Genomic DNA, 16,707 nt, shown 5'->3' with positions numbered 1-16,707 from the left:
GAACTGACGCGCCGGGGTGTGTTTGTGTTAGGACACCATGTACAGTCCGAGGTTATGTCACCGGAGCGGGGCGTTCTCAACTTTCTGCTCCTCTTAACTTTCGGCTCCTCGAAGGGGCGGGTTCCAATGGACGTCGACGCCCAGTCATTGGTCACAGGTGGCATCGCTCAGGCAACCCCGGGAGCTGGTTGGCCGTCCCGGTTCCACGTTTCCTTTTCAGCCTCCTGCTGGGTGTCTGGTGTCAGAGCAGCCAAGCGCCAATTCGGTTCCGTGGTCGTGTTGCGCACTTCGTCTAACTTCGGTCTCCAAGGAAGGGCTCCCGAGGCTCCACCGTTCGACCAACTCCGACAAGTGGGCATTCACCGGGAAACTTTGAGTTTCGTTAAGAAGCGTTTTGAACATGGCAGACAGCGAGGAGCAAGTCACTTCCACCACTGCCTTCGGAGAGGAACGGGTCCACGGAGCGGACCTCCACGGAGCGGACGAGGTGACGAACGAGGCCGCGGCCAGAGAGCCCTTCAACGTGGACGACATCGTGGACCTGGTCGGCGGAGCCCAGGACGCCATCGACAGACACATAGCCGAGGAAAGTGCGCTTACTGAAGACCCTGAACTGTTCTCCTCTCAGCCGGAACCAGAACCAGAACCGGAACCGGTTACTGTGTCCGAGCCCGTAGACGTGTCCACGCCGGTAATGAGTGAGCCTGAGCCCGCGGCTGAGCCCGAAGAGTCGACCCCGGTATCTGACGGTGTGGTTCTGTCGTCAGACGAGCCGGTTGTCGAACCAGAGATCATCAGCGCCCCTACTCCGGAGCCCAGCCTCCCCACCCCGGAGCCCAGCCCCCCCACTCCGGAACCCACCCCCCCCACTCCGGAGCCCAGCCTCCCCAGCCCGGCCGCCCCCCCCCCAGCAGCAGCAGCAGCAGCCGCCGCCGCGCCTCCGACCAGAGAAGAGGAACCTTCCGTCGCTCCAGCATCATGTAAGCATTTACACACCTGACGGGCGGGTACTGAGCGCAGGGTCCGGTCCCCCAGACCAGGGTCCGGGTCCCCAGAGCAGGGTCCGGTCCTAAGCCCGGTTCTATGTGCATGTTTTGATGTTTTTAACCGATTGTTTTCTCCGTTCAAGCTGCTAGCGTAGCGCTCTGTAGCATAGCGCTCTGTAGGCGCTCGGCTCCTCCACCGCTCCGCGCGGAAGGTACCGCGGTGTGAATGAACGGCTCGTTTCGGGGGGAAACGTCGTAATGTATGTTTTGGTTTGATGACCCAGACCAGCTAATGTCCTCTTAGTCCACCACCCGGAGCCCCGCGGCCCGCCGGCTCTCCTCCTCCTCGTCCTCCCCGTCCTCCCCATGAGGCGGCACACTGCGCCGCATGACGTCTGTCAGCGCAGTGGTCCACCGAGACGCAGCGACGCCTGTCTTCATGTTCTTTGACCAAGCGAATGTTTGCCGTTTAATGTGCGCCAGAATGCTGTCAACATGACGGCTGTCAACCGAGGGCGACGCGGTGTTTAGCTGCCGCGTCGCTAATCCACCGCGCCGCTAGCCTACCGCGCTAGCGGACCCACTCGTCGTGTATGCGTGTGTGTGTGTGTGTGTGTGGCGCACACACACACAGAAACACCGCGCCGCTAGGCTGGGTGCCGCTAGCTACCGCGCCGTTAGCCCAGCTAGCATGGCATGCAGCAGACGTGTTGGGGATTAATCACAACAAAGGGCCGTGTCTCCATGGACAGGAGACCTGCTGGAGTAGGCCATCAAAAAGACCTGCTCACTGCCTCCCACCCTTTGTTCTCCACGCCGCTCCCTCTCCTCCGCATCTTAACCCGTCAGACTGGGCTGTCTCTAGTTAACCCGTCAGACTGGGCTGTCTCTAGTTAACCCGTCAGACTGGGCTGTCTCTAGTTAACCCGTCAGACTGGGCTGTCTCTAGTTAACCCGTTAGACTGGGCTGTCTCTAGTTAACCCGTCAGACTGGGCTGTCTCTAGTTAACCCGTTAGACTGGGCTGTCTCTAGTTAACCCGTTAGACTGGGCTGTCTCTAGTTAACCCGTTAGACTGGGCTGTCTCTAGTTAACCCGTCAGACTGGGCTGTCTCTAGTTAACCCGTCAGACTGGGCTGTCTCTAGTTAACCCGTTAGACTGGGTCTCTAGCCCTCTGTTGTATCTAGGTAACCCCCTGCCTGAAGGGCGGGGCCGCCTCCTCATACAAAGACCCACTCCCTGCTCCTAGCCTTCAGGTTCCATCAACACTAGCTTATTACTGCCAGCCTACTCCATGGTCCCTTAGCACTGGTCTACTGCATGGTCCCTCAGCACTGGTCTACTGCATGGTCCCTCAGCACTGGTCTACTGCATGGTCCCTCAGCACTGGTCTACTGCATGGTCCCTCAGCACTGGTCTACTGCATGGTCCCTCAGCACTGGTCTACTGCATGGTCCCTCAGCACTGGTCTACTGCATGGTCCCTCAGCACTGGTCTACTGCATGGTCCCTCAGCACTGGTCTACTCAATGGTCCCTTAGCACTGGTCTACTGCATGGTCCCTCAGCACTGGTCTACTGCATGGTCCCTCAGCACTGGTCTACTCAATGGTCCCTTAGCACTGGTCTACTGCATGGTCCCTCAGCACTGGTCTACTCCATGGTCCCTTAGCACTGGTCTACTGCATGGTCCCTTAGCACTGGTCTACTGCATTGGTCCCTTAGCACTGGTCTACTGCATGGTCCCTCAGCACTGGTCTACTGCATGGTCCCTTAGCACTGGTCTACTGCATTGGTCCCTTAGCACTGGTCTACTGCATTGGTCCCTTAGCACTGGTCTACTGCATGGTCCCTCAGCACTGGTCTACTGCATGGTCCCTTAGCACTGGTCTACTGCATTGGTCCCTTAGCACTGGTCTACTGCATTGGTGTAGTAGACCAGTGTAGTTTCTTTGAGCCATCATCTTTTAGACATCTTCATCACAAGCAGAAATAACCTGCTAGTCGGCGCTACACGTAGCAGCTAACTTCTTACAGCACTAGCGCTATGGCTAACCATCCTCCCAGCGGTAGCCTAGCACTAGCCCTATGGCTAACCATCCTCCCAGCGGTAGCCTAGCACTAGCCCTATGGCTAACCATCCTCCCAGCGGTAGCCTAGCACTAGCCCTATGGCTAACCATCCTCCCAGCGGTAGCCTAGCACTAGCCCTATGGCTAACCATCCTCCCAGCGGTAGCCTAGCACTAGCCCTATGGCTAACCATCCTCCCAGCGGTAGCCTAGCACTAGCCCTATGGCTAACCATCCTCCCAGCGGTAGCCTAGCACTAGCCCTATGGCTAACCATCCTCCCAGCGGTAGCCTAGCACTAGCCCTATGGCTAACCATCCTCCCAGCGGTAGCCTAGCACTAGCCCTATGGCTAACCATCCTCCCAGCGGTAGCCTAGCACTAGCCCTATGGCTAACCATCCTCCCAGCGGTAGCCCAGCACTAGCCCTATGGCTAACCATCCTCCCAGCGGTAGCCTAGCACTAGCCCTATGGCTAACCATCCTCCCAGCTGTAGCCTAGCACTAGCCCTATGGCTAACCATCCTCCCAGCGGTAGCCTAGCACTAGCCCTATGGCTAACCATCCTCCCAGCGGTAGCCTAGCACTAGCCCTATGGCTAACCATCCTCCCAGCGGTAGCCCAGCACTAGCCTGGTGTTGCTAGGTGGAGGTTTGGCAGTTTGGTGTCAGTGACCGTTAGACTGACAGCAGGAGGTCCCTAACCCTTCTGATAATGCCAGTCTAATGTCCAAAAAGGTTTCCATGGCAACCTTTAGGATAACATGTCCTTTAGTAACTTGGGAATGTTCCTCCCCACAATGGGGAGGAACAGTGTTGAAACAATCCATTTTTTCCAATCTGTTAACTGATTGTAAACGGTCTCCTGGCTCCCAGCATGCACTGGGGTCTCCCAGTCGACATGAACATTCAGTTCTTTAAGAGCTGGTAGCAGGTGGCCCAGTAGCCCCATCGTTTCCATAGCTTCACTGGGCTACTTATAGCGATGTCTCACTCGTGATTGCTAGCTCAGGCTAACCTCTCGGTTCAGGCTAACCTAGGACTGAGGGAACACTCTCTCCAGGCGTTGGTGTTCAAATTATGTCTTGGTTGAGGGAACCACTTGTTCTGGTTGAAACTTGTTCTGGTTGAAGCTTGCAGATTAGCTTCATCATCAAATACGCATTTTCAGAGGTTGAGGTTTGATGTCTATGATAAAGCGTCCACCAGTGTTTGACTGGATAAATGTTAATTTTAAGCTAATATGAAGGCTAAATGAGCCAATGAGAGCCCTTCTCTGGGCTGGCTTTAAATATGCCATACATCAAGTTCCCCGAATAACCTGTAGGTCTTTAAATACTGTGTGAGGCTGTTTAAAGAATCTCTTTTAGAAGCTAGTTTCAAGTGACGCCAGCGGCTCAGAGGTGACCATGGGTTTCCCATTGCGTTGCAAGAGCTGTAACCTGACTTTCTTTCACCCTGGTCCTTCTTGAGCCCAGTTTCCAGGGTCCAGCCTAGCTCTGCGCCACACACCCTCTCCTGGGGAGCCCTATCCCTAGTGACCACAGTAGCTTCCACCATTGGGATGACATTGGTCTTTAATGGTTATAATACTGTACTTACAGTACTTAATGGCATCTTCTGCTTTAAACATAGATTTTATAGGCTCTATTTTTGTGTTTTTATTTATATTTTACTTTTTATACAAATTCTAGGGTTTTACTAACCCTTTCTATTTTTTATAGATGTTTTACACTGGTCTTTTCCCATTGTATAAATTAAAACCACTGCTGTTTAGTTGGTAGCTGATTGGCTGGCTCTGTTACAAACTACTTTGGTTAACCAGTAGGAGAAACCTAATTGGCAAGGCTAGTTTGTTTGGCTCGTTTGTTTGGCTAGTAGGCTGGATGGTAGCCAGGCTTAAATAATAGGCTAGTAGGTTAGACTAGTTGGAAAGGTTAGGTTTGGCCAGGATAGCTAGGCTAGTATGTTGGACATGTTGGATAGGCAAAGGTAGCTAGGCTAGTAGGACAGTCAAGCGTAGCTGGGATGGTAGTGTTACGGTCACTGGGTGAGGCCCAGTGACTCATGAGTTGGAACGTGCAATGTCCTGACTTCATATCTCTGTAGTCAGGACCCATGAGTGTTCTGTGGGACCCAACCACACGACTCACAATCCTGAATCCATCCCAGGGTTTCTGGAGTGTTCTGCACATCCACAACCTGGTTTGACCCATTTGGGGTCCAGACCAGGAGTTCTGTGTACATGTTCTAATGGGGTTCCCTCTCTTTCTCTGCTTTACTCACACCTCCCTTTTTCTCCACAGATGAACCTTCTCTTCCCATTTCTCTGCCCACTTCTCTGATGCATTTCCCTACAGGCAAGTCCTCTCCTCTCGTCTGTTTCCTCCTCCTCCTCCTTACCCGTCGCTGCATGTCAGGGTTGCCTTGAGCTAACGTGTTGGCATGTTGAGCTCAATGTTTCCTAAGTCTCTGCCTTGCGTCTCGGTCTTTCAGTGATTTGGACAAATTCTCTCAAGGGGCGATAGAGGTTTTATTTGTATTCCAACCCCTCCCCCCCCCCCTCATTTTTTGTTTTCCCAGCACCACATGTTTTGGGTTAATAATTCGATTCCTTCCAACTTGATCCCCTCATTTGATTGTATTTTATTTTGCTTATTGTGCAGTTGAACTTCATGTTGTGATTGTAAAGACCCCTAAGGAGGGGTTCCTGCATGTCTTCATTGTCTTGATGCACCACACCTGGAGTGATGATCCTCCTTGTTTGTCTGCTCCCCCCGACCAGCCATGACGGCAACCTAACCAACGTAGAATACATATAGAACACAATTCTTCTCTCTAGAACCTCTAGAACCCAGCCAGCTTCCCTGTAGAATAAATCTAGAACACACTTGTCCTTTACCTCTAGAACCCAGCCAGCTTGTAGGGTAGCCTGTAGAATACATCTAGAACTGCCTCCTTTACTTGGGAGTCTGGGGGTCAGATGGAGGGATTGTACATTCTACCAGCATGTGAGTGTGGACTAGTTTGTGGTCGGGTGTCTTGAGTGTGTATTTGATCCGTTCTGCATTCTCCTTTCCTGCTGAAGCACTGGGACAGAAGGGTGAGTCCCCTGCTCCCATCTCTCCCCTTTCTCCTCTGCACTCCCCTGACTCCCTGGAGGAGCTCTCTCTGACAGAGAGTCCTAACCAGCCCCCGTCTTCCTGGGCTGCTGCTCCGCTTGGCTCCTCCACTGCCGCCCCCCAGGGCGCGCCTTGGGGCGGGTTGAACGACGCAAAGAACCCAGTGGATCTGCTGGACCCCCTAGCCGGCCCTTACCTGAGCTTAGGGAAGGACCCGGAACTACATCCCAACGTGTGTGAAGACAGCGGGGTCTCGTTCTCCCCTGAGGAGAAGCCCTTTGGCTCCTCCGGCCCCTCTCCCACCCAGGTCCAGAGGATGGTCCCAGAGTCCCCCTCTCCCACCCAGGCCCAGAGGATGGTCCCAGAGTCCCCCTCTCCCACCCAGGTCCAGAGGATGGTCCCAGAGTCCCCCTCTCCCACCCAGGCCCAGAGGATGGTCCCAGAGTCCCCCTCTCCCACCCAGGCCCAGAGGATGTTCCAAGAGTCCCCGTCTCCCACCCAGGTCCAGAGGATGGTCCCAGACTCCCCCTCTCCCACCCAGGTCCAGAGGATGGTCCCAGAGTCCCCGTCTCCCACCCAGGCCCAGAGGATGGTCCCAGAGTCCCCCTCTCCTACCCAGGCCCAGAGGATGGTCCCAGAGTCCCCCTCCTCCTGGGAGACAAAGCTCCCAGCCTCTGAAGACAAGTACAGGGTCACCATGGATACAGCCCCCATTGGCTCCTCCCAATATCAGGAAGATATCCATGGCAACGAGTCTGATGAAGAGGATGACTTGATGTGTGAGGAGGAGAAGAAGAATAATCCCTTTGACGGCTTCTCCCCACTGGCTGACGCGCCCTACTCCCATTTTGAGGAGGATCTGTCTGACTGCAGGGCCACTAAGGTGTCTGAGAGTCCTACCCCAGACCTGGTCCAGTACAGGCAGGCTGGAGACTCTCTAGGAAGCCCACCGGCAGCCTTTGATGAGTGCAAACCCTACGAGTCGAGCAAAACTGCTGTGGAGGCCTCAGGTCAGCTGATGAGTCAGTACTCATCTGCTCTGAAAGAATACGATGACGATGAGGAAGAAGACTCTCCTCTTCCCCAGTCTCTACCAGACCTCCTGAAGTCTTCCCCTCTGAACCCGGACAAACCGGACTCTGGTTCCTCAGAAGGAAGTCCAGAGCAGAGTCCGGTCCTGGAGCGTCGGATGATGGAGTCTCCCAACCCTCCCATCAACTTGTCGGCCAATAACCCCTTCACGTTGGATTCCAAAGTGTGCCTGCTGAAGGAGATGGCAGAGGCGACGGAGGCCAAGTTAGCTGGCAAACCCAAAGCAGAAGAAGACCAATTTTCTGGGGCCTTTGACCTTGTCAAGGAGGTGCAGGGAGCCTCTCCCGCCCAGGCCCGAGAGGATGAGCCGGTCCAGATTGAGCAGAAGGATTGGTTTTCAAGTCTGGATTCTCCCAAAATGCCAGAGAAATTCCAACCACTGAATTTTGAAAGCAAGAAAAGCCTGGGTGAGGATTCGGACTCTGAGTCGCCCACCGCAGACTCGCTGTCTCCGGTTCTGGAGGCCATGGCGAAGAACCCGGCCAGCTTCCAGGTGGAGTCTGAGAAGGAGATGGAGGTGGAGCTGGCGGACGAGGTCTCGGAGCACGAGGTCTCCTCTGAGGAGTTTGAGTTCATCGAGAGGCCGGCGCGGGGGGTCATGGATGAGTTCCTGGAAGCGTTCGATAATTCAAAGTTTGCCTCCTCCAAGGTTCCAGAGATTCCTCTGGATGATGAGCTAAGCTTTGAGAAGAAGGAAACCCCCTGTGCTAAAGATGCTACACGAATGGAGGAGAAGGAGGTTCCCAGCGAGAGCTCTTATCTTCTCCTCACCCAGGAGACCTCACCACAGAAGAAGGCCGAGCCGGAGAAGGTGGCTCTGGGCCAACCTCCAATCCCAGCTACTAGCCCCCAGGCCCTCCCCAGCAAGCCCACAGAGGGCGTGGCTGAGAAGATGAGTGGGGCCATTAGACTGTTTCAGATGCCCTGCCTGAAGATTGAAACAGGTAAACGCAAGTCTACCCAGTCCTCCATGGTCCTCATCCTCATGGTCACCTTTAAGTTCTCCCCTGTTCCTCCTCTCCTCCGGTCAGACCCCCCGGTCCACCTCCTTCACGTTCTCCTGAGTTCTCACGTTCATCCCTTCATCGCATCAACTTTGCTTTAACCATCGCATCAACTTTGATTTAACCATCGCATCATGTTGCATATCTCTGACTCACCCTTTGCATTGAAGTTGATTTCATCATTGCATTTAATTTGAAGCTTGGTGTTTGTGTGCATCCATAACCTCTTTCGCTCCAGAGGGTAATGCAATGGAACAGGTGCTCTGGTTGAACGGTAAGTAACGGAACATCACAATGTTACAGTCCACGTCTTCATGAGACTCACTATTTAACGAGACGTGGTGGAGCAGCAACAGCAGGGATGATGGGTAATGGAGTTCACCACTTGGAGGTCCATGGACCTCTGAGTAGTGTTCACTTCCTGTTCTCTAAATAGCGTATGAAACCTAGCACCCAGGACCCCACCCTGCTACACAGCCCCCTCCCTCCCCCTGGGCGACCAGGGACCACATCCGTCTGTAAAGATGGCATGTATAGATTATTACTGGGACAAAGGTCAGGCCTCCTTCGAGAGACCTGGCTTATGATTCATTCACACTTCTCCAGTAACACTGGTCTAGAGGGGTGGACTGGTACAGGCTGGTCTAGTGGTGGACTGGTACAGGCTGGTCTAGTGGTGGACTGGTACAGGCTGGTCTAGTGGTGGACTGGTACAGGCTGGTCTAGTGGTGGACTGGTACAGGCTGGTCTAGTGGTGTGGACTGGTACAGGCTGGTCTAGTGGTGTGGACTGGTACAGGCTGGTCTAGTGGTGTGGACTGGTACAGGCTGGTCTAGTGGTGTGGACTGGTACAGGCTGGTCTAGTGGTGTGGACTGGTACAGGCTGGTCTAGTGGTGTGGACTGGTACAGGCTGGTCTAGTGGTGTGGACTGGTACAGGCTGGTCTAGTGGTGTGGACTGGTACAGGCTGGTCTAGTGGTGTGGACTGGTACAGGCTGGTCTAGTGGTGGACTGGTACAGGCTGGTCTAGTGGTGGACTGGTACAGGCTGGTCTAGTGGTGTGGACTGGTACAGGCTGGTCTAGAGGGGTGGACTGGTTAAAGGATGTTTGTGTATATAATGTAAGCGAATGGGACTTTGCTCTAGGATGGCCTGTGTTAGTGGGTTTTGTTCTGTAGGAGATGCTGAGCTGGTGATGAGTGGTTAAGGTGAGTCCAGGGGTGCAGTGACTCGGCCATGTCTTTTATTAGATTTGTGCCATTGTTGCAATTTGCCTACAGTGGATGAGACGCTTCCTGATTGCATTATATTGATTCACCTTTGAACCATTTCGATCGCTAGGATGAGTTGTTTTTTTTTCTAAGTTCCTCATGAATATTCATGATGACACTGCTGTTCATGCCACCTAAAGTCTTCGTGACGCAGTGCTGCCGTCCAGTTGATCAGGGAACTTTTGGAGGTGAGAAATGTGTGTTCAATGCAAAATATTGACCTGGTTCCGCATAGCGTCATAGCCTCTCTCTAGAGCCAACAGGGCCGTAGAGCACTTCTCCTTTAGTTGGCTGCAGAAAGTGTCAGAGCCCAGGGCAGTGTGTGGGGAGCGCCCTCTGGTGGAATGTCTCTGGTACTGTCAGCCTGGTGCACTGCTACTGCTGACCAGGGAGGGGCGGCATCAGAGTCACTCTGGTGTTTATGATGCAGGTTGGTTTGTCAGAGGGTCTGTGTTTATGATGCATGTTGATTTGTTAGAGGGGTTCTAGTTTTCATGATGATGGCTGGTGCTAGTCAGGGTAAGTTATTCTCCAGGTATCCTGGAGTTATGATGTTGGACTCTGAACATCTTCAGTCTTCTACTTGTGTGGTTCTGGATTCAGAGACTGGTTTCTGACCTCAAAGCAGCAGTTAGCTCCGTGGCAGACGGCCTCAATCAACCCAGGACCAATGGATTAGATGGTGTAAGGTGGAGGGAGGGGTGGTTATCGCTGCGTCAGACCTAAAGATTAGTGAGCTGCTAGATGCTGATCTCTGACCGGAGGGAGGGGGGGGAGGTTCCAGTGTGACTCGGCACAGAGGGAGTCTGAGGCAGCAGGAAGCCTTCACTTACTGCAGCCGCTACTCTGGAGAAGGTTCACTCTCTCTCTCTCTGCTGAAAGAGGAACATCATGGAGAGCAACCTCATGGAGAGCCCTGCTGAGCCTCCGTCCTCCACCGCCGCCTGGAGGACCGTTGGTAATGCCCTCTTTTCTCTGGTCCACCCCGGGCTACTGGGGTGTACGTCTGGCCAGAGGGCCTGGACTGGAGACCCACGCTGCTGCTGGGGACTACCGGCAATGTAGTGGTGACATGAAGGGGTTAATGTAGTGGTGACATGAGGGTTAATGTTGTAGTGACATGAGGGTTAATGTTGTGGTGACATGAGGGTTAATGTTGTGTTGACATGAAGGGGTTAATGTAGTGGTGACATGAGGGTTAATGTTGTAGTGACATGAGGGTTAATGTTGTAGTGACATGAGGGTTAATGTTGTGGTGACATGAGGGTTAATGTTGTAGTGACATGAGGGTTAATGTTGTAGTGACATGAGGGGGTTATTCTTGTGGTGACATGAGGGGGTTAATGTTGTGGTGACATGAGGGTTAATGTTGTGGTGACATGAGGGGGAAGAAGGTGTGGATTGGGGTTGAAGTGCGCCGCTGAAGACGAGATGGCAGAATATTCCAGAATGTGTTGAGGACCTTTGAGCGTGATGGGGAGGGATGAGCTCATGTAGCGGGGTAATGATTGGCTAACAGGGAGGTGTGTTTCAGCTGATTGGTGTGGCAGTATAGATCCACAGGTTTGATATCTACATGAACAGAGTCCACATACAGACACTGGTGTTCCTCAACGGGTCTACCCCCCCCCATAAACATTACAATATGCTTCCCAAAATTGCAGTATTAAACTAGCCTTATGTACGGCCAAGGACAACATAGCACTTTGAGTGATACTTTTAGATGCAGTCTGAACATACCTGTAGGGTCCCAGCTGTCCTGAGGGGAGGGAGCTGGTACCAGTGACTTGAATAGGATTAAAGCATATGTATTGATAACCAACGGACTACGGTAGAATAATTAATTAATAATAATTATTAATAAATAATAATAATTATTAGTAACATTGTGGGGAGGAACTCTTCGGTCTGCGGTACGGATGAGCTGATGACAGTGCGGTGACTCGCTCTTTATTGACCTGAAGCCGTTCAGGAGGAGAGATCCAGTACTGCACAGGAAGAGCCCTCCCCCTCCCTCCCTCCTCCCCCCTCCCTCCCTCCTCCCTCCCTCCGTGTCTGAGCTGTCGTTAGCGGAGCTGCTCTGCTGCAGGCTAGCGGAGCTTCAAGATGGACGTCAAACGGGGTTGGTGTTGATGTGATGGCTGTAATGTGTGTTGCGTGGCCGAGCCGTAGCGGTGCGTAGACCGCGGTGTGTGTGTGTGCGGCCGTCGGGCGGTGTAGCCGGCCGTCGGGCGGTGCAGCGGACGGTGTGTTATTGAGCGGTGCGGAGGTTAAACCGGGCGGCGGCGGACCGCCGGTCTATCTTTAGCTGCTAGCTCGTTATGCTACCATATGTAGCACCAGCCCCGCCTCTCTTCGTACCGGGCCGCCGGTCCGGTACAACCGGCCCGGTACGACCTATTCTACATTTAGGGCATTTAGCAGACTCTTTTTTTAACCAAAGCGACTTGCATTAAGTACTTACCTGCCCGTTAACGACCCGCCGGTCATAACCTAACGGTTTATTGAACGGTTCGCGGTCATTCCGTCTGACGCATCTCCGAACTGCGGTCACGTGTTCATGTCGTGTGTTGAACGGATCCGGGGGTCACGTGGTCTGGACTGCTGCGTATTGTAACGTATAGGAGTTTTAAGTCTTTATCGGCTCATTGATGCCCGCTGTGCCCTTTTTTTTAAGGAGCGGAGGTGTCAGCTGTTGTCAGACCAGGTGTCAGCTGCTGTCAGACACGCTGCTGTCACCAAGACTGCTGAAAAATGCAGCTTTTCTATAGACTGTAGTGTCGGTGTACTGTCCATCCCACAGACCTGAGAGGGACTGTCAGAGCACCTCTAGAACCAGGCCACCAGTAGCACCAGGCCACCGGTAGCACCAGGCCACCAGTAGCACCAGAGTGTGGCCCTGTGGGGACGCAGCCCCCCTCCTGGTGAACCTGAGCCCCGGTCAGGTCTAATATAGTCCTCTGACCTGCCTGGAATCTCCCGGGTAACCTGAGCCTGGCTGACCTGGATCCGCCGTCCAGGACCCCCCCTGGTCCCCCCCCCCCCCGGTCCCCCCCCCGCGCCTCCCTGCTCTGGACTCCACCGCCTCCCCTCTGCGCCAGGAGGAGGCTATTGATCCTGTATTGATCCGGATGGTCCCAGTGGGTCCTCCGGAGCGGAGGAGCTCCTGCGTGTCGATTTCAAAAGCCAACACCTGTTAGCTATTCTAGCCTAGAATAGCTAGGTTAGCTATTCTAGGCAGAATAGCTAAGGCCTACCGAGGCTAAGCTATGTACAGCTAACATAGCTTAGCCTCGGTAGGCCTTAGCGCTGCCTAGAATAGCTGTGTTAGCTACACTCGGCAGCGCTACGGCCTAGCGAGGCTACGCTATTATGTTAGCTACACTCGGCAGCGTTACGGCCTAGCGAGGCTACGCTATTATGTTAGCTACACTCGGCAGCGTTACGGCCTAGCGAGGCTACGCTGTGTTAGCTGTACTTGGCAGCGCTACGGCCTAGCGAGGCTATGCTATGTTAGCTACACTCGGAGCTGGCCTGCCGTCCTGACGCTCCCCCTCTCCCCCCCCCCCCCCCCCTCAGTGTCCGATCTGCTGTACTGGCGTGACGTGAAGACCACGGGGGTGGTGTTCGGCGCGGCGCTGCTGCTGCTGCTGTCCCTGACGGCCTGCAGCATCGTCAGCGTGGCGTCCTACGTGGGGCTGGCGCTGCTCTCCGTCACCGTGGCCTTCAGGATCTACAAGGGCATCCTGCAGGCCATCCAGAAGTCGGACGAGGGACACCCCTTCAAGTAAGTGCTCTCCACGCATCCCGGGATTGGGGGGGGGGGGGGGGCGGGGCGGGGTGCTACAGTGTTGTGATGGCGTAGGTCATGAGGGTGTTGTCATGGTGATGAGCGCGTTGTCCGTCCCGTGCCAGGCTGTACCTGGACCAGGAGGTGGCGCTGTCGGAGGACGTGGCCCACAAGTACAGCGACATGCTGCTGTCCCGCGTCAACCGCGCCGTGGTGGAGCTGAGGCGGCTCTTCCTGGTGGACGACCTGGTGGACTCCATCAAGGTGAGGGGGGCGGGGCCTAGGGTGGACTCCATCAAGGTGAGGGGGGCGGGGCCTAGGGGGGACTCTGTTAAGGTGAGGGGGCGGGGCCTAGGGGGGACTCTGTTAAAGGGAGGGGGCGGGGCCTGGTGGGACTCCGTTAAGGTGAGGGGGCGGGGCCTAGGGGGGACTCTGTTAAGGGGAGGGGGCGGGGCCTAGGGGGGACTCTGTTAAGGGGAGGGGGCGGGGCCTAGGGGGGACTCTGTTAAGGTGAGGGGGCGGGGCCTAGGGGGGACTCCGTTAAGGTGAGGGGGCGGGGCCTAGGGGGGACTCTGTTAAGGGGAGGGGGCGGGGCCTGGTGGGACTCTGTTAAGGTGAGGGGGGGCGGGGCCTAGGGGGGACTCTGTTAAGGTGAGGGGGGCGGGGCCTAGGGGGGACTCTGTTAAGGGGAGGGGGCGGGGCCTAGGGGGGACTCTGTTAAGGGGAGGGGGCGGGGCCTAGGGGGGACTCTGTTAAGGGGAGGGGGCGGGGCCTGGTGGGACTCTGTTAAGGTGAGGGGGGGCGGGGCCTAGGGGGGACTCTGTTAAGGTGAGGGGGCGGGGCCTAGGGTGGACTCCATCAAGGTGAGGGGCGGGGCTCATTAAGGTGAGGGGAGGGACCTAGGGGGACTCCATTAAGGGGCGGGGCCTGGTCGACTCCATTAAGGGGCGGGGTCCTGGTGGACTCCATTAAGGGGCGGGGCCTGGCAGCAGGGGGCGGGGCCTGGAGAGATCTACAGTAGTGTAATGAGTGTTTGTGTGGTCCTCAGTTTGCCGTTCTCATGTGGATCCTGACCTACGTTGGTGCCTTCTTCAACGGACTCACGCTCCTCATTCTGGGTAAGGTTCAACCACCCTACTGCATGCTGGGTAATATTCAACCACGCCCTACTGCGTTCAGGGGTGGTAATGTACATGCTGCGGCATTCTGGGTAATGACTCCCAACACTGCTTCTTCCAGGTCTGGTGGCCGTGTTCAGCTGCCCTATCGTCTATGAGAAGCACCAGGTGAGGGTTGACCTTTGACCTTTACCACACTGCTCCTCGTGACCTTTGACCGTTACCACACTGCTCCTCGTGACCTTTGACCTTTACCACACTGCTCCTTGTGACCTTTGACCGTTACCACACTGCTCCTCGTGACCTTTGACCTTTACCACACTGTTCCTCATGGTTGTTGTTGAGCCCTGTTGTTGTTGTTGTTGTCTCCAGGTGCAGATCGACCACTACATAGCGATGGTTAGCGGCCGCGTCACGGACATCGTTGGAAAGTGAGGAGACACTGACACTGGGGGGGGGGGGGGGTTTAAGGGTGTTGAGGGTGGGGTTAGGGGTGGTTAGGGTTGAGGGTGGGGTTAGGGGTGGTGGGGTTAGGGGTGGTGGTGTTGAGGGTGGGGTTGGGGGTGGTGGGGTTAGGGGTGGTGGTGTTGAGGGTGGGGTTAGGGGTGGTGGGGTTAGGGGTGGTGGTGTTGAGGGTGGGGTTGGGGGTGGTGGGGTTAGGGGTGGTGGTGTTGAGGGTGGGGTTAGGGGTGGTGGGGTTATGGGTGGGGTTAGGGGTTAGGGGTGGTGGGGTTGAGGGTGGGGTTAGGGGTGGTGGTGTTGAGGGTGGGGTTTTGGGTGGTGGTCATTCTAACTCGGTCTCTTCTCAGGATCCAGGCGAAGGTTCCTGGCACCAAACGCAAGGCGGAGTAGGAGGAGTAGTGGACGGAGGAGAAGAGGAGGAGGAGGAGAAGGAGGAGAGGAGGCGGAGGCGGAGGTTATCATTTGTCGACTTGTTCTGGGTTCAGGATTGTTTTGTGTTCTTTGGAGAGCTGACCTGGAGTTTGATTCCATCAAACCAACACTGATGTGATGCCTTGCTCATAAGACATTCAAATCACCTGTCATTGACCCCTGACCCCTGCGTCGGGCCTGGTGCATCCTGGGAGATCCGGCCAGCTGGACTATGTTTTCGTTTTTCCACCAAGTTGAGCAAAGAGCAGTTTTATTGTGGTGGGGAGGGGGGGGGGGGGGGTCATGTTGTCGTGAAGGTGGGGTGTCTCGTATTGTGGGGGGGGGGGGGTTTAAGGTGTTGTGAAGATGGGGGGGGGGGGGTTGTTTTTTAAGTTGGTGATCTTGGTGATTTGACGTCATCTGCTGAAGCGTCCCCAACCCTAGCTCCTCCCCTCCAGCCTCTGGCCCCTGTCCGATTGGTCGGTCGGTGGGTGGGCGAGGAGGGGGGGGGTGTGGGCGGGACTTCCACCATTAGCACTTCATTCGCTTCTCAGTCCCGAGCTCGGGATGTGATGTCATCGCAGCCGTCGCGTATCAAAACATTTGGTGAAACTGGTTTACAAGCATATTAAAGTTAGAACAGTGTGGAGCCAATATTTAACGCTGCAACGTACTCAAAACCTTATTTGTTATGCAAGTAATAATTGTGAATGATGTTCATACTTCACTAGTGTCCGTAGCGCCGTGTCAGTGGAATGCATTGTGAGACGTAAACGATTACATAAAGCTTGGAAAATGACCCCTGGTGGACTGGTTTCTTCTAGACACTGTCTGACCCTACCTGCTCCTTAATGACCTGTCTCTGTACTGCTTAACCCCTACCTGCTCCTTAACAACCTGTCTCTGTACTGTCTAACCCTACCTGCACCTTAATGACCTGTCTCTGTACTGTCCAACCCTACCTGCTCCTAATGACCTGTCTCTGTACTGTCTAACCCTACCTGCTCCTTAATGACCGTCTCTGTACTGTCTAACCCCTACCTGCTCCTTAATGACCTGTATCTGTACTGTCTAACCCCTACCTGCTCCCTTAATGACCTGTCTCTGTACTGTCTAACCCCTACCTGCTCCTTAATGACCTGTCTTACTGTCTAACCACCCTACCTGCTCTTTAGTGACCGTCTGTATTAATTATATTGAAACGAAACACAATGTTTTAAAACGGGTTGGTCTTGATTTTATTTCCGCCCTCTTTGCTTCAAACCAGAAGTTGTGACAGAAGGTTCTGTTGTTCCTGCGGCCCTCAGTGAGTGGACAGGCAGACTTCAGGACCAGGTTTAATAAACGTCTTCTACAGGTCAAGGCTTCCTGTAGAGTCATTACTGA

General features: G+C 54.7%; 1 protein-coding gene across 1 annotated transcript; it reads left to right on the top strand.

The window, feature by feature from the left end:
• The first annotated feature begins 249 nt into the window (after positions 1–249).
• On the top strand, positions 250–16,120 carry LOC311371191 (uncharacterized protein). The gene is made up of 10 exons (XM_084489395.1): positions 250–980; positions 5,358–5,411; positions 5,960–5,978; positions 6,078–8,368; positions 13,120–13,327; positions 13,456–13,594; positions 14,379–14,448; positions 14,570–14,616; positions 14,821–14,879; positions 15,258–16,120. Exons 1-10 carry the CDS (start codon positions 401–403, stop codon positions 15,298–15,300), a joined length of 3,510 nt encoding a protein of 1,169 aa, XP_084345521.1. The 5' UTR covers positions 250–400; the 3' UTR covers positions 15,301–16,120.
• The last annotated feature ends 587 nt before the right edge of the window (positions 16,121–16,707 follow it).

The sequence above is a fragment of the Micromesistius poutassou genome, assembly GCF_964030765.1.
Source record: "Micromesistius poutassou genome assembly, contig: SCAFFOLD_259, whole genome shotgun sequence".
Taxonomy (NCBI): domain Eukaryota; kingdom Metazoa; phylum Chordata; class Actinopteri; order Gadiformes; family Gadidae; genus Micromesistius; species Micromesistius poutassou.
The sequence above is the reverse complement of the archived record's forward strand: the minus strand, read 5'-3'. Positions and strand labels throughout refer to the sequence as shown.